We start from the raw sequence: 21858 nt of genomic DNA, 5'->3' as shown, positions 1-21858 counted from the left end.
ATCACACTCCTGACTTGTGCCTTGCAGATGGTGGACGGGCTTTGGGGAGTCAGGAGGTGAGTTACATGTTGCACGATTTCTAGCTTCTGACTTGCTCTTAAAGCCACAATATTTATATGGCTAGTCCAGTTCAGTTTCTGGTCAATGGTAACCCCCAGTATTTTTGGGGGATTCAGTGATGGTAATGTTGTTGAATGTCAAGGCACAGTGGTTGGATTCTCTCTTGTTGGAGATGGTCATTGCCTGACACTTGTGTGGCATGAATGTTCCTTGCCAATTGTCAGTCCAAGCCTGGATATTGTCAAGGATATGGATATGGACAGCTTCAGTGACTGAGGAGTCACGAATGATGCTGAACATTGTGCAATCTTCAGAGGACATCCCCACTTCTAACCTTATAATTAAAGGAAGGTCATTGATGAAGCAACTGAAGATGGTTGGGCTGAGGACATTACCCTGAGGAACTCCTGCAGTGATGTCCTGGAGCTGAGATGACTGACCTCTAACAACCATAACCATCTTCTTTTGTGCTAGGTATGACTCCAAGCAGCAGAGAGCTTGCCATTCCCATTGACTCTGGTTTTGCTAGGGCTTCTTGATGCCACACTCGGTCAAAAGCTGCCTTGATGTCATGGGCAGTCACTCTCACCTCACCTCAGGAGTTCAGCTCTTTTGACCATGTTTGATCCAAGGCTGTAATGAGGTCTGGAGCTGAGTGGCCCTGGCAGAACCCAAACTGGGTGTCCGGTTATTGCTAATCAAGTATCGCTTGATAGCACTGTTGATGACCCCTTCCATTACTTTACTGATGATGGAAAGTAGACTGATGGGGCGGTAATTGGCTGGGTTGGATTTGTCCTGCTTTCTGTGTACAGGACATACCTGGGCAATTTTCCACATAGCTGGCTGGATGCCATAGTTGCAGCTGTACTGGAACAGCTTGGCTAGGGGCATGGCAAGTTCTGGAGAACAAGGCTGCAGTACCATTTCCGGAATATTGTCAGGGCCCATAGTCCTTGCAGCATCCAGTCCCTTCAGCCATTTCTTGATGTCACATGGAGTGAATCGAATTGGCTGAAGACTGGCATCTGTGATGCTGAGGATCTCTGGAGGAGGCCGAGATGGATCATCCCCTCAGCACTTCTGACTGAAGATTGAAGCAAATGCTTCAGCCTTATCTTTTACCCTGATGTGCTGGGCTACTCCATCATTGTGTATGGAAATATTTGTGGAGCCTCTTTCTCCAGTGAGCTGTTTATTTGTTGATTCATGACTGGATGCGGCAGGACTGCAGAACTTAGATCTGATGAGTTCTTTGTGGGATCGCTTATCTCTGTCTATCACTTGCAGCTTATGCGGTTTGGCATGCAAGTAGTCCAGTTTTATAGCTTCACCAGGTTGACACCTCATTTTTAGGTATGCCTGGTACTGCTCCTGGCATGCCCTCCTGCACTCTTCATTGAACCAGGGTTGATCCCCTGGCTTGATGGTAATGGTAAAGTGGGGGATATGCCAGGCTATGAGGTTACAGATTGTGTTCGAGTACAGTTCTGCTGCTGCTGATGGCCCACAGCGCCTCATGGATGCCCAGTCTTGTGTTGCTATATCTGTTTGAAATCTATCCCATTTAGCACAGTGGTAGTGCCACACAACACGATGGAGGGTATCCTCAATGTGAAGGCAGGACTTCATCTCCACAAGGACTGTGTGGTGGTCACTCCTATCGATACTGTCATGAGAAATACACCTGTGGCAGGCAGGTTAGTGAGGATGAGGTCAAGTATATTTTTCCCTCTGGTTGGTTCCCTCACCACCTGCCGCAGATTCAGTCTAGCAGCTATGTAATTTGGGACTTGGCCAGCTCGGTTAGTAGCGATGTTACCGAGCCACTCTTGTCAATGGACATTGAAGTCCCCCACCCGGAGTACATTCTGCACCCTGGCCACTCTCAGTGCTTCCTCCAAGTGGTGTTCAACATGGAGGAGCACTGATTCATCAGCTGAGGGAGGGCAGTACGTGGTAATCAGCAGGATGTTTCCTTGCCCATGTTTGACCTGATGTAATGAGACTTCAGAGTCTATGTTGAGGACTCCCAGGGCAACTCCCTCCCATCTGTATACCTCTGTGCTGCCATCTCTGCTGGGTCTGTCCTGTTAGTGGGACAGGACATACCCAGAGATGGTGATGGTGTCTGGGATATTATCTGTAAGGTATGATTCCATGAGGATGACCATGTCAGGCTGTTGTTTGACTAGTCTGTGAGACAGTTCTCCCAATTTTGGCACCAGCCCCCAGATGTTAGTAAAGAGGACTTTGCAGGGTCGACAGGGCTGAGTTTGTTGTTGTTGTTTCTGATGCCTAGGTCGATGTTGGGTGGTCTACCCAGTTTCATTCCGCTGACTCGCTAGACCATTTAAGAAATGATCTTTGCTGTGGGTCTTGGACATATTTCTTCCCCTAAAGGGCATTGGTGAACCAGATGGGTTTTTACAACAAATAACAATGGTTTCATGGTCATCATTAGACATTTAATTCCAGTTTTTTTTTATTGAATCCATCTGACGTGGTGAGATTTGAACCCAGGTCCCCAGAGCATTACCTTGGGTCTCTGGATTAGTAGTCCAGCGACAATACCACTACACCACCATCTCCCCATTTTGTTTCCCGCCACCCACCACCCAGTTCTACCAACTTCAATGAATCACGCGTGGCGTCCGAGCCTCGGGAGCTATGACATGGGTTTGGACGAGGAACTGCAGGTTCATGCTAACTAATGCTAGATTGGGCACTTTCACCAGTCTTCCCACGGCAGAACCTAACATTGAGCAGACAACCATGTCCATTAGCCAGGGTTACACCCAGGTGCTTGAAGTGAAAGGGCAAGAGTTTAACCCCATCTACCCCCAAGCTTTCGCTTTGACACTCATTTACCAAAAAAAAGCCTTCAGCACATCATAGAAGTTGTGTGTCTGTGATACAAAACTACACCTGGAGAATGGTGAGCAGTCTGGGCATCAGACTTTGGGAAGGATACATCGACCTCGGAAAGATTGTTGATAGAGAATGATAGCTGAACTTCAAGGGTTAATTTACGAGGAGCAGAGACGCAAACTAGGGCTGCATTCCCTGGAATTTAGTAAATGAGGGGAACAGCCAGGGTAGATGGAGAGAAACTACGTGTGTCAGTTTGGGATGTTTAGGTCTGAGAGGCAGAATTTGAAAAAAAAATGTCCCGGCCCTTCAGAGCCAAGTCAGAAAGACAGTTCTTCACACAAAGGGTTGTAAAAAGTTGGAACTCTCTTCCGCAAATGGTAATTGATGCTGGATCAATGTGGCTGAGTCTGAACAAGGGCAATTAGGGATGGGCAATAAATGCTGGTCTAGCCAGAGATGCCCACACCTCATGACCGAATTTTTTTAAATAATTTTAAATGGTAGATTGAAGGATTTTTCTTACCCAAAGGTATTAAGGGATATGGGGCAAAGGTGGGTATATGGAGCTAAGGTGTAGGGTTAGAAGTCATTGACTGTCGGGACAGACTCGAGGGGTTAAATGCACTCCTCCCCCCCATCCCACCCACCCACCCACCCAGTCAGCCATGTCCCTAAAACAGGGAATATCTCTGGCCGTTAGCATTAGGACCCAGAGGAGAAAGGGTAATTTGAGAGATGATCGAAGGTCTGTCAAAAGGTCCGATAAGGAGTTGCTCGTGTCTACAGATACAATCTATATGACTTGATATTAAAGCAGCTCTCTGTACTCTCATCTCCACGTGATGTGTGAAGTTTGTGGTGCTGGGGGTGGGGGGCGGGGGGTAGGGGGGGTTCTGAGCAATGAGTCACTCAGAAGACACTGCACCCAGGCAATGTGAGTCTCCAGCCTCTGTGGGATGCGACTGAAAGGAATTATTTACCAGTATACATAAACCCGAATACACACACACACGCTAACATAAACACACAATACACACATGCTAACATACACACACAATACACACATGCTAACATACACACATGCTAACATACACACACACAATACACACATGCTAACATACACATTTGCTAACATACACACACAATACACACATGCTAACATACACACATGCTAACATACACACACACGCAATACACACATGCTAACATACACATTTGCTAACATACACACACAATACACACATGCTAACATACACACACAATACACACATGCTAACATACACACATGCTAACATACACACACAATACACATGCTAACATACAATACACACACACAAACACACACACAATACACACACGCTAACATACACACACTAACACACACACAATACACACACGCTAACATACACACACACAACAGATAATAATTGGGATTCTTGCGTGCAAATAAACAGGTGAGCTTCGAAATCTCAAACAGTTCTTTAACGGTCTTCAAAGTCTTAGCGGAGGGATTTTTGAGGTGAAAATCTCAAATGCTGAAGGAAAGGTGTGCTGTCTGATCGAGCACCCCCAATCGGGGTGCACAGTGAATATTACACACAAACCCAGAGGTTCAATCAAGGCAATGGCCAGTGTTAAATTATCTTTTATATCCATTTCAAAAGTTACCCAGGAATTCACGGCGCGGAGGTGATCTGATTTCGAGGCGCTCTGTGGAGCGGGCAGGTTTCAATATTTTGATGACGAATAGGTTTTATGTATTTTTCTACAGGTACAGAATGCAAGTGAGTAAACTGGAGCTAATCGGAGCGAGGGCACGGAGGGGCAAGTGTAAACGATTTACACAGACACCTAACATTTAAAAATAAGGGTGAATAGTTACACAGTACGCGCCAGTGCACCTTTAAACTCGGAAAATATCCTAGCTATATTGTTAAGTGAATACTAAACCCCAGCTCAGGTTAAGCATGTGGCGGAGGCCGTATTTTAAATCGCGTGTAGTAGCTGAGTACAGGAGAAATCGTCATGCTTAAGTTCAATACTTGAAATTTTAAGTGACATTCGGAGCGACTTTTATCGAACATTGTGTGGGCGTTAATCTCACCATCTCAGCCCCAGATTGCAAAGAGCACAGGGTCACTCCGGCTTTGCTTTTGGCAGTTCTGGCGATTTGAGGTAACGGTTACCAGTATCAAGGGACAGACACGCGAGGCTGTGGGGCAGGGGCTCAGATCTGTCAAAAGAGCCGGCACAGGGCCGGCTGGGCCGAATGGCCTCCTCCCTCCGCAGAACCCTCCCTGGCAACTGAGGTGACAGACACTTTGCAAGGCAGGCAGGCACTCGCACTGACAGCCCCGACCTGCAGCACAGATCCCTGGGCGTGCAAGTTACACTTGATATTCACCGTGAATTTTGCCACCGCGGGAGTTGCAGGTGGTTTGAAGGGATGCTGAGCATTTCGTTCAAGTTCTGTCGAAGGGTCACGAGGACTCGAAACGTCAACTCTTTTCTTCTCCGCCGATGCTGCCGGACCTGCTGAGTTTTTCCAGGTAATTCTGTTTTTGATTTCGTTCGCGTGACCTGGTTAAAAGGGCAACGTCCACCTTGAATCCCATCGACCCTTTCAAAGCTGAGAATGGGAGTCACAGCCACACACTCCCTTCCGTGTCTAATTCCCACCCACCCCCTTCAACTCCCCAATATGGTGCAGTATTAACCGAGGTTCATGATGGGTGGGGTCCACAGGTTGAATTAATCTGAAGGTGCAGCACCATGCTAAATTGTGATTTAAAAGGGTTGGTACGAAGCAAAAAAATAATTAAATAAATAAATAAAAGCAGCAATACGTTATAAATGCTGCACACCTATTGATATCTCACCCACCACCCCCCCCCCCCCCCCCCCCCCCCGGTATTTACCCTTTTAAGGGTACTTACAGCGTTGACTCCGAGGGTCCCGTTCCTGGATTTGGGGGTCAGACCCAGGAGGATGGCACTGGCCGCCACGGCGCCCAGCAGCTGGGAGATGATGTAGCCCAGGGCCCGGAGGATGCTGACCTGACAGCCCACCAGCAGCCCCAGGGTGACGGCCGGGTTCAGGTGGGCCCCACTGACGTGGCCGATGCTCTGGGCTAAGGTGGCGATGGCCAGGCCGAAGGTCAGCGCGACCTGCACCACGTCGGCGGGGAAGCCGCCCGGCGTCCACTTGGTGGCCGATCCGATGCTCAGGAAGACGAAGATGGTCATCCCCAGGAACTCGGCCAGCAGAGCCCTCCAGAAGGACTTGCGCTGCGCCTCTCTGATCATCTCTTGACTGACTTCAAGGGCTTTTTAGCGATTCCCTTTAACTCCAGAGAAACTTTTCTCCCTTCCCTCTCTTTTATTTATTTTTATTTTTTTATTTATTTATTTTTTTTTGGAGACTTTAAGCGAGGTGAGTTGGGTCGGGGGGGAAAGGCGAATTTAGCGGAAAGCGCAAGACGCCGGAGTTTTTATAGAGGACTTTCCTTCCCTTGTGATGTGATGTGAGGTGGGATGGGTGGGTGGGTGGAAGAAGGAGGCGTTTCAAAAGCTGCCCTGCATTAGTGAACCTTCGCGCTCCTGCCTTGTGAGAGCCGAGCTGCCAGAGGGGGAACAGGTCTCTTATTCTGCTCCCTGGCATAAGAAGTAAGGGGGGGTGGGGGGGGGAATGCAGAAGTAGGCCATTCGGCCCCTCGAGTCTGCTCCAGCGTTCTTCAGTGGCTGACCTGATCACCCTCAACTCCACTTTCCTGCCTTACCCCCACCCGCCCTTGATTCCCTCACCGACTGGAAAAAAGAAAACCTGCCCAGCTCAGCCTTACACCTGTCTATCTCCACCTCGGCAACTCCCTCCCGCCCTCAGATCTTCACGCTCCCCAGGGCCAGTATTTACGCTTCGCCCCAACAACAGATAAACCTTGGTCATCGGCGCATCGCCGTTTGTGGGAGCTTGCTGTGCGCCGGCTGACTGGATTCCCCCCCGCACCAACACCAACCCCCCCACCCGCCTCCTTTACGTTACCAGGCTTCAAAAGGTGTTCCACTGACTGTAAAGTGCATTGGGACGTCATGAAAGGCGCTATATCAATGCAAGTTAGTTTTTTTCCCCTTCCTCCCCTTTTTTTTTGGGGGGGGGGGCGCAATTCTTTCACCTGTACCCTTGACTGTCAAGTCAGCCAATAACAGAACAACTAATTTATTTATTCATTTATTATTTATTTATTCATCTGCCGAGTTTAAGGTGATTAGTCTGCCCCTTAGTCTGTAGAGGGGACACCTCCCCGGCAATATGTCGCATTGTTTCTGTCTCTCCACAAGTGCATAAAGGGTTTGCAATGAGGCTGCAGCAGGGGAGGTTGGCTGCACAGAGGCGCTGGCCTGTCCTGAACCTATAAGCATACGGATTAGGAGCAGGAGTAGGCCACTTGGCCCCTCGAGCCTGCACTGCCATTCATTAAGATCATGGCTGATCTAATTTCAACCTCAACCCCATATTCCTGCCCAGCCCCGGTAACCTTTCACCCACCGCTCCCCGCCCCCCCCCCCAACCCCCCTTGTTAATCAAGAATCTATCCAGCTCTGCCTTAAAAATATTCAAAGGCTCTGCTTCCACCGCCTTTTGAGGAAGAGAGTCTCCAAAGACACATGACCCCCTGAGAGAAAAAATTTCTCCTCATCTCTGTCCTAAATGAGCGACCCCCTTGTTTTTAAACAGTGACCCCTGGTTCTAGATTCTCGCACAAGAGGAAACATCCTCTCCATAACCCCCCTGTCAAGACCCCCTCAGGATCTTAAAGGTTTCGATCAAGTCACCTCTTACTCTTCTAAATTCCAATGGATACAAGCCTAACCTGTCCAACCTTTCCTCAAAAGGCAACCCACCCATTCCTGGGTATTGGTTCCTTCTCTGAACGGCTTCAAACGCATTTGCACCCTTCCTTAAATAAGGAGAGCGGTACTGTGCACAATCTGTTTAGCAAGGGCCACTCTTGCTGTGGTAGTTCAGAGCCTGGCATTCAACAGACAGGGGTTGTCACAATGAGCAGTAAATACCTAAGAACAAATAACTACACCCCCATCAAAAAAAAAATGGTTCAGTGGCATCACACCTTATATTAAGGGGTTAGAGAGAGAGTTCCAAAGGAAATTTACTGAAATAATCCCAGGGACATGAAACTTCCACGTGCAGAGATGGGAGATGCTGCGATTGCTCTCCTCAGAGCCAGGAAGGTCAAGAGGAGATTTGATAGAGCTTTTCAAAATCACAAGAGGTTTTAAAGTAAACACGAATACACTGTTTCCAGTGGCAGGAGGGTTAATAATGAGACCATAAGACTTGGGAGCGGAAGTAGGCCATTTAGCCCATCGAGTCTGTTCTGCCATTCAATGAGATCAGGGCTGATCTGATAATCCTTAACTCCACTTTCCTGCCCTTTCCCCATAATCCTTGATTCCCTTACTGATTAAAAATCTATCACAGCCTTGAATATACTTAACAACTCAGCCTCTACAGCCTCTGCAGTAAAGAATTCCATAGATTCACTACCCTCTGAGAGAAGAAATTCCTCCTCATCTCTGTTTTAAATGGACGACCCCTTACTCTGAAATTATGCCCTCTGGTCCTAGGCTCTCTCACAAGGGGAAACAATCTCTCAGCTTCTACCCTGTCAAGCCCCCTAAGAATCTTACAGGTTTCAATAACGTCACTTCTCATTCTTCTAAACTACAATGAGTACAGGCCCAACCTACTGAACGTCTCCTCATAAGAAAATCCCTCCATACAGAGGACCAACCTAGTGAAGCTTCTCTGGACTACCTCCAATGCCAGTATATCTTTCCTTAGATAAGGGGACTGAAACTGTTCACAGTGTTCTAGGTGTGGTCCAACCTTGTATAGTTTTAGCAAGGCTTTCCTATTTAATACTCCATTCCCTTTGAAATAAAGGCCAACATTCCATTTGTCTTCCCTAGTACAGAATCACACAGAATCACAGAACCACACAGTGCAATAGAGGCCCTTCGGCCCATCGAGTCTGCACCAACACGTGAGAAACACCTGACCTACCTACCTAATCCCAGTTAACAGAACTTGGCCCATAGCCTTGAATGTTATGATGTGCCAAGTGCTCATCCAGGTACTTTTTAAAGGATGTGAGGCAACCCGCCTCCACCACCCTCCCAGGCAGCGTATTCCAGACCGTCACCACCCTCTGGGTAAAAAGATTTTTCCTCACATCCCCCCTAAACCTTCTGCCCCTCAACTTGAACTTATATCCCTTTGTGACTGACCATTCAACTAAGGGGAACAGCTGCTCCCTATCCACCCAGGATCAACCTAGTGAAACTTCTCTGGACTGCCTCCAACGCCAGTATATCTTTCCTTAGATAAGGGGACCGAAACTGTTCACAGTGTTCTAGGTGTGGTCCAATGCCCCTCATTATTTTGTACACCTCGATGAGGTTGCCCCTCAGTCTTTTCTGCTCCAATGAAAACAACCCAAGCGTATCCAACCTCTTTTCATAACTTATATGTTTCATCCCAGGCAACATCCTGGTGGATCTCCTCTGCACCCACTCTAGTGCGATCACATCCTACCTATAATGTGGCAACCAGAACTGCACACAGTATTCCAGCTGTGGCCTCACCAAGGTTCTATACAACTCCAACATGACCTACCTACTTTTGTAATCTATGCCTCGATTGATAAAGGCAAGTGTCCCATATGCCTTTTTCACCACCCCACTTACATGCCCCTCTGCCTTCAGAGATCTATGGACACACACACCAAGGTCCCTTTGTTCCTCAGAACTTCCTAGTGTCATGCCGTTCATTGAAGACTTCCTTGTCAAATTACTCCTTCCAAAGTGTATCACCTCACACTTTTCAGGGTTAAATTCCATCTGCCACTTATCTGCCCATCTGACCATCCCCTCTATATCTTCCTGTAGCCCAAGACACTCAACCTCACTGTTAACCACCTGGCCAATATTTTTGTGTCATCCACAAACTTACCAATCCTACCTCCCATAGTCATCTATGTCATTTATATAAATGACAAATAATAGGGGACACAGCACAGATCCCTGTAGTATGTAACTGGACACTGGCTTCCAGTCACTAAAGCATCCTTCTGTCATCACACTCTGTCTTCTACAACTAAGCCAATTTTGAATCCACCTTTTCAAATTACCCTGTATCCCGTGTGCATTTGCCTCCATGTGGGACCTTGCCAAAGGCTTTGCTGAAATCCATATAAACTACATCAACTACACTACCCTCATCTACACACCTGGTCACCTCCTCAAAAAATTCAATCAAATTTGTTAGGCATGACCTCCCTCTGCCAAAGCCATGCCGACTATCCCTGATCAAACCTTGCCTCTCCAAGTGGAGATAGATTCTCTCCTTCAGAATTTTCTCCAATTGTTTCCCTACCACTGACATGAGACTCACTGGCCTGTAGTCCCCTGGCTTATCTCTACAACCCTTCTTAAATAGTAGAACCACATTATCTGTTCTCCAGTCCTCTGGCACCTCCCTCGTGGCCAGAGAGGAATTAAAAATTTGGGCCACAGCCCTCAAAATCTCCTCCCTTGCCTCCCTCAGCAGTCTGGGACACAAATCATCCAGACCTGGAGACTTGTCCACCTATAAGCCTGCCAACACCTCCGATACCCTGTCACTCCCTATATCAATTTGTTCAAGAACCTCGCAGTCTCTCTCCCCAAGCTCCATACCTTCATCCTCATTCTCTAGGGTGAAGACGGATGTGAAGTATTCGTTCAACACTCTAGCGATGTCCTCTGGCTCCACCCATAAATTGCCCCCTTGGTCCCTAATGTGCCCTACTATTTCCCTGGTTATCCTCTTCCCATTGATATACTTATAGAATATCTTGGGATTTTCCCTACTTTTACCAGCCAGAGCTTTCTCATATCCTCTCTTTGCTCTCCGAATTGCTTTCTTAAGCTCCACCCTGCACTTTCTGTACTTTGCTAATGTCTCCACTTATTTGCTTCCCTTGTACCTACTAAAAGCCTCTCTTTTCCTTCTGCTGCACTTGATTACCTGTTGAACTTGTACATTAGCTTTTTGGGATTCATGCACAAGGACTCCCAAATCCCTCTGTGCTGCAGCTTTCTGCAGTCTTTCTCCATTTAAGTAATATCCAGCTCCTCTATTCTTCCTGCCAAAGTGCATAATCTCACACTTTCCACATTATATTCCATCTGCCAAGTTTTAGCCCACTCACTTAACCTGTCTATATCCCTCTGCAGACTCCTTGCCTTCCCACCTATTTTTGTGTCATCCGCAAACTTGGGGATAGTACATTCACTTCCCTCATCCAAGTAACTAATATATATTGTAAATAATTGTGGCCCCAGCATTGACCCCTGTGACACTCCACTAGTTACAGGCTGCCATCTTGAAAATGCCCCTCTTATCCCAACTTTCTATCTTCTATTAGTTAGCCAGTCCTCCAATCCATGCTAATATACTACCTCCAACACCATGGGCTCTTATCTTATGTGTGGTACCTTATCGAATGCCTTTTGGAAATCCAAATATATTACATCAACAAGAGGGCACAGATTTATGTTAAGAAAAGCCAGGAGGGAGATGGAGAGTTTTTTTTAACGCAATGAATTGTTCTGCCCTGGAATGCACTGTCAGAAAGCGTGGTGGAAGCAGATTCAGTGGTAACTTGCAAAAGAGAGATTTTTACTCTTTCACGTGAAGTGGGCTTCGCTGGCTGGGCCAGCATTTATTGCCTATCCCTAATTGCCCTTGAGAAGGTGGTGGGGAGCCTTGAACCGCTGGGGTCCGTGTGGTGTAGGTACACCCACAGCGCTGTTAGGATTGCATGCATACTTAAAAAATGTAAACTTTGCAGGACTATGAGGAAATAGTGGGACTAATTCGATAGCCCTTTCAGGCACCTAGCACAAACACAATGGGCCGAATGGCCTACTTTCAGTTTGTATGGTTTTATGAAAATCAGGGAGGTGCGAGAGGCCAGAATTGGAGCCGCACAGAGATCTTGACGGGCTGTGGGACTGGAGGAGGCGACATAGATCTTTTTTAATTTCTAACAGGAGCACGTCTCCCAGTAGCAGGTGAATTAATGGTTTCATGCAGAAGCTTTTCTGTCTCTTTTTAATACTGAGAACTATGTCACTTGTGCTCTGCTTAAGGGGTTAGAGCCACTGCATCAGTTCTTGTGACAAATCCCGCACAAAGTGAAGGAGGCACTCACGGATGAAACATTATTCAATAGGGTTGACAGTGTCTCCACTGGCAGCTGTGCAACACTCAGTCCTCCCCATGTGCGGCTGCATCGAGGCCTAACATCGTGAGCGCAGAGGATGACTGCATGGGTCCCGTGATCACTTGACCTTTAATCTGAAAAGTCAGAAAGAGTAGGAGAGAAAACAGATAGGAAGGAGAAAAAGAGAAGAACTTGCATTGATATAGCACCTTTTATGACCTCAGGACATCCCAAAGCACTTCACAGCCAATGGAGCACTTTTGAAGCGTACTCATAATCGTGATGGAGGAAGCACAACAGCCAATTTACCCACAGCAAGCTCCCACAAACAGCAACGCGACACTGACCAGATAATTGACTTCAGTGATATTGGTTGAGGGATAAATATCTTTTCCCCTCTTTATTCTTTCATGGGATGGTGGCTGGCAAAGCCAGCATTTGTTGCCCATCCCTAATTGCGCTTAAACTGAATTCAGAGGGCATTTAAGAGTAAACCATGCTGCTGTAGGCCTGAAGTCACATGTAGGCCAGACCAGGTAGGGATGGCAGATTTCCTTCCCTAAGGGACATTCATGAACCAGATGGGTTTTTATGACAATTAATGATAGTTGATAATTATATAATGATAATCATAGTCACTATTACTGAGACTAACTTTATATTCCAGATTTATTAATTAAATTTAAATTCCACTAGCTGCTGTGGTGGGATTTGAACTCATGTCCCCACAGCATTAGTCTGGATCTCTGAATTACTAGTCCAGTGACATTATCATATGTTACCATCCACCACCCATTTACCCCACAGGGGTATTGTCACTGGGCCAGTAATCCAGAGACCCAGGGTAATGCTCTGCAACCTGGGCTCGAATCCCACCACAGCAGGTGGTGCAATTTGAATTCAATGAAAATATCTGGAATTAAAAGTCTAACAATGACCATAAAACCATTGCCAATTTTTGTAAAAATCCATCAGTTTCACTAATATCCTTTAGAGAAGGGAATCTGCCGTCCTTATCTGGTCTGGCCTACATGTGACAATGAGGTCGGCTCTTAAATGCCCTCTGAAATGGCCTGTAAGCCACTCAGTTCTCAAGAGCAATTAGGGATGGGCAATAAATGCTGGCCCAGCCAGCGATGCCCACATCCCATGAATTAATAAACTGCCCTCTCACCCACCCAGTTGGGCCCAGGAGATTATGAAGACATGATGAGCCAGGGAATAAAATGGAAATATTAAATCCAGAACTCAGGGCCTGAGTAGGAATAAACGGGTCTTTTTCCAAATGGCAGGCAGTGACTAGTGGGGTACCACAGGGATCGGTGCTGGGACCCCAGCTATTCACAATATATATTAATGATTTAGATGAGGGAACTAAATGTAATATCTCCAAATCAGCAGATGACACAAAGCTGGGTGGGAGGGTGAGCTGTGAGGAGGATGCAGAGATGATTCAGTGTGATTTGGATAAGTGGAGTGAGTGGGCAAATGCATGGCAGATGCATTTTATTGTGGATAAATGTGAGGTTATCCACTTTGGTAGCAAAAACAGGAAGGCAGATTATTATCTGAATGGCCATAAACTGAGAGAGGGAAATGTGCAATGAGACCTGGGTGTCCTCATACACCAGTCGCTGAAGGTAAGCATACAGGTGCAGCAGGTGGTAAAGGAAGCAAATGGTATGTTGGCCTTCATAGCGAGAGGGTTCGAGTACAGGAGCAGGGATGTCTTGCTGCAATTATACAGGGCCTTGGTGAGACCATACCTGGAATATTGTGTGCAGTTTTGGTCTCCTTATCTGAGGAAGGATGTACTTGCTATAGAGGGAGTGCAGCGAAGGTTTACCAGACTGATTACTGGGATGGCAGGACTAACATATGAGGAGAGATTGACATGGTTAGGATTATATTCGCTGGAGTTCAGAAGAATGAGGGGGGATCTCATAGAAACCTATAAAATTCTAACAGGACTAGACAGGGTAGATGCAGGAAGGGTGGGGGAGTTTAGAACCAGTGGTCACAGTCTGAGGATATGGGGTAAACCATTTAGGACTGAGATGAGGAGAAATCTCCTCACGCCGAGAATGATGCACCGGTGGAATTTGCTATCACAGAAAGTAGTTGAGGCCAAAACATTGTATGTTTTCAAGAAGGAGTTAGATATAGCTCTTGGGACAAAAGGGATCAAAGGATATGGGGAAAAAGCGGAAGCAGGCTATTGAGTTGGATACAAAAACAGAAACAGAAATACCTGGAAAAACTCAGCAGGTCTGGCTCTCCAGTTCTGTGCTCTCCTCCGCCAATGCTGCCAGACCTGCTGAGTTTTTCCAGGTATTTCTGTTTCTGATTTTGTTTTGGATTTCCAGCATCCGCAGTTTTTTGTTTTTAACCACTGAGTTGGATGATCAGCCATGTTCATGATGTATGGCAGAGCAGGCTCGAAGGGCCGAATGGCCTACTCCTGCTCCTAGTTTCTAAGTTTCTATGTAACATTACTTTAAATCAAATTGTGAGTAGAGTAGAAGTAAAAACTACTAAGAGGAATATCTGGATTATATTTAGTGTTTTTCAGGACCATTGGATATCTCTTTATAACAAGCGAAGTACTGTTAGAAGTGTAGTCACTGTTGGGAACAGGTGTAAATAGTAATGTAAGGATGTTTTAAAAAGGGGATTAAAGGGCAAAGAAGCGATAAAGGTAACAAACACGTCAGCAACAGAAAAGATTGTCAATGTTTTTGAGTAAAAGCAAAATACTGCAGATGCTGGAAATCTGAAATAAAAACAGGAAATGCTGGAAAAACTCAGCAGGTCTGGCAGCATCTTCAGAGAGAGAAACAAGGTTAACGTTTCGACTCTATGACTCTGCTTCAGCTGAAAGAGTCATACGGACACGAAACATTAACCCTGTTTCTCTCTCCGAAGATGCTGCCTGGCCAGCTGAGTTTTTCCAAAATTTCTATTCTTATCAGTTTTTGTATCTTTGAGTTCTTCCCTCGGAGATTTCTGTGTTTTTTAAATTCATTCGTGGGATATGGGCTTCGCTGGCTGGGCCAGCATTTATTGCCCATCCCTATTGCCCTTGAGTGGGTGGTGGTGAGCCGCTTTCTAGAGCCGCTGCAGTCCATGTGGTTTGGGTACGTCCACAGTGCTGCTAGGGAGGGAGTTCCAGGATTTTGACCCAGCGACAGTGGAGGAACGGCGATATATTTCCAAGTCAGGATGGTGGCTTGGATAAGGGCAGCAGACACATGTGAACACCATCACCCTGCAAGTTTCCCTCTAAGCCACTCACCATCCTGACTTGGAAATATATCGCCGTTCCTTCACTGTTACTGGGTCAAAATCCTGGAACTCCGTCCCTAACAGCACAGTGGGTGTACCTACACCACATGGAGTGCAGCGGTTCAAGGATGCAGCTCACCACCACCTTCTTAAGGGCAACTATAGAGATGGGAAATAAATGCTGGCCCAGCCAGCGAAACCCACATCCTGTGAACGAATAAAAAATAACATGTAGGTGGTGGTGGTGTTCCCATGCACCTGAAGCCCTTTTCTTTCTAGTTGGTAGAGGTCACAGGTTTGGAGGGTGCTTTCAAAGGATTCTTAATAAGTTGCTGCAGTGCATCATGTAGATGGTACACACTGCAGCCACGGTGAGCAGGTAGTGGAGAGAGGGAATGTTTAAGGTAGTGGACAGGGTGCTAATCAAGCGGGCTGTTCCGCCTTGAATGTTTTCGAGCTTCTTGAGTGTTGTGGGAGCTGCACTCATCCAGGCGAGTGGGGAGTATTCCATCACACTCCTGACTTGTGCCTTGTTGACGGTGGACAGGCTTTGGGGAGTCAGGAGCTGAGTCACTCACCACAGAATTCCCAGCCTATGACCTGCTGGTCTAGTTCAGTTTCTGGTCAGTGGTGACCCGACAAATGTTGGTGTCAGCGATGCCATTGAATATTAGGGGGACGTGGTTGAAGATGGTCATTTAGAACAGAAGTCAAGAGAAACTTCTTCTTCACGGAGAGTTGTGAGGCTGCAGAATTCATTTCCAGGGCTAATGGTTGAAGCAGAAAATATGTCAGCATTCAAGATTAGACTGGATATGTGGATGAAGGGATAGGGGAACAGAGTGAGTAAATAACAACATGGACTGCAGGGACCGAATGGCCTGTTTCTGTGTTGCAATTTCTTTATATTTCTAAATTCTAAACTGATGAACTAACTTAGGGTTAAATGGCTTTTAAAGTCTTTAATCATCCAGTAATCTTGTAAAATGCAGAAATTCGCATCAGCGCCAGTAATCAGTGGAAGTTAAAAAGAAAGGGACCAGGGAGAGAGTGGGTGAAGTAGATCGATTAGGAAACTTTTACGACTCCTTTAAAATTGAAGAAATGAGGTTCAAGAAAGAGTAGAGAAGCTGAGATGTCAGGAAACATAATTAACTAACGCAGATCTTGGGCTCCTGAAAGCCTGAAGTTACATTAATACAGGAAGTTGGAAAAAATGAATAGGTCCCACGGTTTTGATATGCTGGGAAATGGGAAAGATTGGAATATGAGGGTTCATGTCAGCAGAGCAATGGAGTACCCTCAGAGCTCAAGGTGGACAAAAGGGGAAAATTCCAAGAAGCAGCAGTCTCTGCACTTTAGACTAGAAAGCTCGAGTAGGAGTGAGTCAAACTGCCAACCACAGTGAAATCGCAATGAGTCAGATTCAGAAGACATGAAATTCCGGTTATGTCAATGTCATCAACCAATCCCAGCAGCTGAACAGCATACCCCACACAGAACGATGTCTGTGATTGGCTGAAATTCTACCCTGGTCACACCAGATTAGCCAGACTTGTCCAAGCTTGTCATATGACAGTACTGACCAATCAGACCGCACAAGAGGCAGAAACTCTAAACTCTTTTAAGAGGTACCTGGATCTGCACCTTAAATGCTGTAAGCTGCAGGGCTAATGGCCGGGTGCAGAAAGGCGGGGTTAGAAAGGGCACCTGGGTGTCCTCGGGCTGGCATGGACAAGATGGGCCGAATGGCCTCCTTCTGTGCTGTAACTTTTCTATGGTTCTAAGAGCGTGAAACCAGGGAGCGCTAGGCAAGCCATCGTTGGACATTGAGTTCTCCCTGTGCAACACCTGCGAGCGTGGCCAAACCTGTGTGGGAAGTCAAAAGTGTTGTCGATCGGAGAGAAGACGAAGTTGATGACGCCAAGTGGAAAACTGTGGGGGAAAGCGGACATCACGAAGGAGCGGGCGATTCCGCCATTGAGCGTTCTTGTCCACCCTTAAGAAAGAGAAGGCAAACGTCTGGGAACAGTTTGACAAGCAGGCATTCTCTCCAGCAAGGAAGAGGATGGGGATCGGCTTTTCCCATAGCCGAGGTCACAAAAGCCTCAGCGATGTTGCGGGGTTTGGCACTGCAGCACACAGGTTTAACAGCATTGACGACGTATCCAAAAACAGCACGCTAAGCAGAAAAGGGTTTTTTCAGAGTTGACTCCCGACATTTATCGGTGCGAAGTTCCGGCCTTTTTACCAGGTTCAGACCATTGTAAGGCGTGAACGAAATGAATAAAGTCTCTTCCACGCATTTACTGCTGTGTTTTCATTTGGCATTTGAACCTGTTGCTTTTGACATCTACTGTGTTGATAGGCACGTCAGGTTGCATAGGGAAGCATTCGTGTGGGAAGGGGGTCTCCTCAGCTAACACAAAGCTCCGCTTAACATGAGGTCGTGGGTGGATCCCCCAGGGTTTGACTCATTGGGAGACCCACCTCCTGATCACTAACCAAGTGGTCCGATTGGTTACAGCACGTTTCTGAATATCCAGAGGACAGGATTGGTATCTGCTATGATTGCACCCGCCCCTAACCCCCCCATAGCGAAATGACCTGCCAACCCTTCATGCACAACTGAAGAATGGTCAAAGGGGTGAGACAGACAGAACGTGCATTCTTATCGTGCCTTCCACATTCCCAGGACCCCCTAACACACTTTACCAGTGATGAAGTGGCTTTTGAAGGAGGAGCACTCCTACGATGTAGCCAATAACCCAATCATCAGTTTTAGACGGAGGGATAAAAATAGGTCCAGGGCACTGGGGAGAACCACCCCCCCCACCCCCCCCCCCCCCCCCCCCCCCCCCACCCCCGCCTCCACTACTATTCTTCAAATAGTTAACATGGGATGTTTTACATCCGCGCAAGAGGGCAGACTGGGTCTCCGTTTCACATCTTAGCCAAAAGGTGGCAGCAGCAGCAGTGAAGCACTCCCTCAGTACCGCACTGGGACGGGAGCCTGCCCAATTCCTACTGCACTATCTCGAAGGAAAGCAGGGCTCTACTCCATTGTGTTCCAGTTAATATTCCTCCCTCAGCCAACACCACGAAAATTGATGAGCTGGTCATTTATTTCATTGCTGCTTATGGGATCCTGCTGTGCACAAATTGACTGCCATGTTTTCCACATTACAGTATTTGAATGGGCTAAGTCAGCATTTTTTTGCCCATCCCTGATTGCCCTTGTTCAGAGGGCAGTTAAGAATCAGCTACTTTGCTGTGGGTCTGGAGTCACATGTAGGCCAGAATATTTCCTTCCCTAAAGGGCTTTAGTGAACCAGGTGGGTTTCTGTTTCTGTTTCTGTTTTTATCTCTGGGTTTTTATGATAATCAGCAATGGTTCTGCAGTCATCATCGGACTTTTAATTCCAGATTTTTATTGAATTTCAAATGTCACCATCTGCCGTGGTGGGATTCGAATCGGGGTCCTCAGGTTATTGTCCTGGGTCTCTGGAATACTAGCCCAGTGACAATGCCGCTGCCTCCCCCTATAACATTCCCACTAGCAATGTTCAAACAGCATGGGCGCCAAGCAATAGCTGCTGTAAACCAGCTCCCCCTCCTAACGCTTTAATTATATTGAATAATGGCCAAAGAGCCATCATTAACATTTCACAAAAGAGGAAAGAAAAATATTGCAGACGCTTCAACTCAGAAGCAGAAAACTCTGGAGGCATTATGCTGCCCCGGGGTGTCTCTTTTCTGTTAGTTAGTTTGCTGCTTTAAGTTATTCACCTCACTCCTGCAATAAAATGGTGCAAATGCTTTATTCTTTCTTTGACATTGAATGAATTTCAATCCAGCTGTGGATAATCCGGTTCCGTGGCCAGTCTGATACAATGTGCTCACGGCTGCGAAAAGCCGTAAATGTAGTGGAGGAACAGTAGGAGCTGCGCATGCACCGCGTTGGCAACAATTGCAGCCTTCTTGTAAATCACTTCTGTACCCTCTCCAATTAAAGCTTTCCCCTCCTCCCTGAAGCGTGGTGCCCGAAACTGGACACTATACACCAGCTGGGGCCAAACTGGTATTTTACACACGTTTAGCTTAACTCCCTGATTCTTGTAATCTATGCACTATTTATAAAGCTTTGTTAACCTGAACAGATAATGGAGGATCTGGAATTCTGCTAATATGTTGCATCTCCTTTGGCTGAAAAATGTTTGGCATTACTGTCGCTAAATCCCCCACTATCAACACCCCGGGGGGTCCATTGATCAGAAACTGAACTGGACTAGCCATATAAATACTGTGGCTACAAGAGCAGGTCAGAGGTTAGGAATCCTGCAACGAGTAACCCACCTCCTGATTCTCCAAAGCCTGTCCACCATCTACAAGGCACAAGTCAGGAGTGTGATGGAATACTCCCCACTTGCCTGGATGAGTGCAGCTCCCACAACACTTAAGAAGCTTGATATCATCCAGGACAAAGCTATCTGCTTGATTGGCACCACATCCACAAACATTCACTCCCTCCGCCAACAACACACAGTAGCAGCAGTGTGTACATCTACAAGATGCACTGCAGGAATTCACCAAGGCTCCTTAGACAGCACCTTCCAAACCCACGACCACTACCGTCTAGAAGGACGAGGGCAACAGATAGATGGGAAAACTACCACCTGGAAGTTCCCCTCCAAGCCACTCACCATCCTGACTTGGAAATATATCGCCGTTCCTTCATTGTCGCTGGGTCAAAATCCTGGAACTTGCTTCCGAACAGCACTGTGGGTGCACCTACACCACATGGACTGCAGTGGTTCAAGAAGGCAGCTCACCATCACTTTCTCCAGAGATGGGCAATAAATGCTGGCCCAGCCAGCGACGCCACATTTCTTGAACAAATATTTTTTAAAAAGACTTTCATTCTTAGTTGTCCCGCGCCCTGTGCTTTGGAATTCGCTCCCTAAAAATCACAGAAATAACATCAACCTGCTTTGACATATAGTGCCTGCATAATAATAAATGTCACAAAACTTTTTGCAGGAGCATTTTCACAGAATTACAGGATTCTTTCAGCACAGGAGGCCATTTAGCCCATTTGATCAGAATTAGCAACACACCTCGTACACTCCCCTACCTTATCCCCATAATTCGGCACATTCTTCCTCTTCAGATAATAGTCCAGTTCCCTTTTGAAAGCCTCGATTGATCCTGCCTCCAGCATACTCTCAGGCAGCGCATTCCAGTCCCCAGCCACTCGCTGGGTGAAAAAGGTTTTCCTCATGTCTCCCTTGGTGCTTTTGTCAATTGCCTTAAATCTGGTTCTCAATCCTTCCACCAGGAGGGTGCAGAGAGAATAGTAAAAAAACATCATTCTTATTTCCCAGTTTTTACTGGTGCTCCCTTCCTTTTATTCATTCATGGGATGTGGGCATTACTGGCTGGGCCAGCATTTATGACCCATCTCTTAATTACCCTTGGTTTTGTTAAGCCATTTCAGAGTCAACCACATTGCTGGGGGTCTGGAGTAACATGTAGGCCAGTCCAGGTAAGGACAGCAGATTCCCTTCCCTAAAGGACATTGATGACTCAGATGGGTTTTTACAACATTCAACAATGGTTTCATGATCATCATTAGACTTTAATTCCAGGTTTTTAATTCAATTTAACCATCTGATGTAGTGGGATTCAAACCCGGGTCCCCAGAGCATTACCCTGTGTCTCTGGAATACTAGTGCAGCAACAATACCACTACGCCATCACCTCCCCTGGCCTAAGGTGTATAAAACCAGTTCGGACCAGTGGTCTTATTTCCCAGTTTTTACAGGTGCTCCATTTTAAGGTATACAAAACCAGTTTGGATCAGTACTCCCATTTCCCAGTTTTTACCAGTGTTCCATTTTAAGGTATATCAGACCAGTTCAGGCCAGTATTCTTATTTCACAGTTTCTGCTGTTTTTTCATCCTGGATGGGGGGAGGGTGAGATGACAGAGAGATTTGAAAACAATAATCCCTGACCCAATCTTCTGCCTCTTTGACCAAGCTTTTGGTCGCTTGTCCTTGCAGCTCAGTGTCAAACCTTACTTGATAACTCTCTGGTACAGTACGCTGGGACACTTTACTACATTAAAGGCGCTATATACAGTTGCTTTTGTTCTTACTTCTATTATTGCCCCATTTATAACCTTGGTGAGGAACAAAGGTTGCCTCGCAGGGAAAGGTGAGTTGTTGGCAACACTTGCAAGAACAGATATTTGCAGGAAACAGACTTTGAAAGCGAGCGACAATTCGGAACTGGCAGCACCAATCTAAAACAGTACCTTGTGTTTCTTTTCCTTAGTGGAAGGGAAGT

At 46.6% G+C, this 21858-nt stretch overlaps 1 protein-coding gene across 1 annotated transcript in view; it reads right to left on the bottom strand.

Moving 5' to 3' along the window:
* Positions 1–6376, bottom strand: part of LOC121276126 (aquaporin-1-like) — a 51555-nt gene extending 45179 nt beyond the window's left edge. The window contains exon 1 of the mRNA XM_041184136.1: positions 5871–6376. Coding sequence (XP_041040070.1) covers positions 5871–6239 — 369 coding nt within the window. The 5' untranslated portion in view covers positions 6240–6376. The remainder of the gene's footprint in view (positions 1–5870) is intronic.
* Between the last annotated feature and the right edge of the window lie 15482 nt (positions 6377–21858).

This window comes from Carcharodon carcharias, chromosome 3, assembly GCF_017639515.1.
Source record: "Carcharodon carcharias isolate sCarCar2 chromosome 3, sCarCar2.pri, whole genome shotgun sequence".
NCBI classification, from domain to species: domain Eukaryota; kingdom Metazoa; phylum Chordata; class Chondrichthyes; order Lamniformes; family Lamnidae; genus Carcharodon; species Carcharodon carcharias.
The sequence above is the reverse complement of the archived record's forward strand: the minus strand, read 5'-3'. Positions and strand labels throughout refer to the sequence as shown.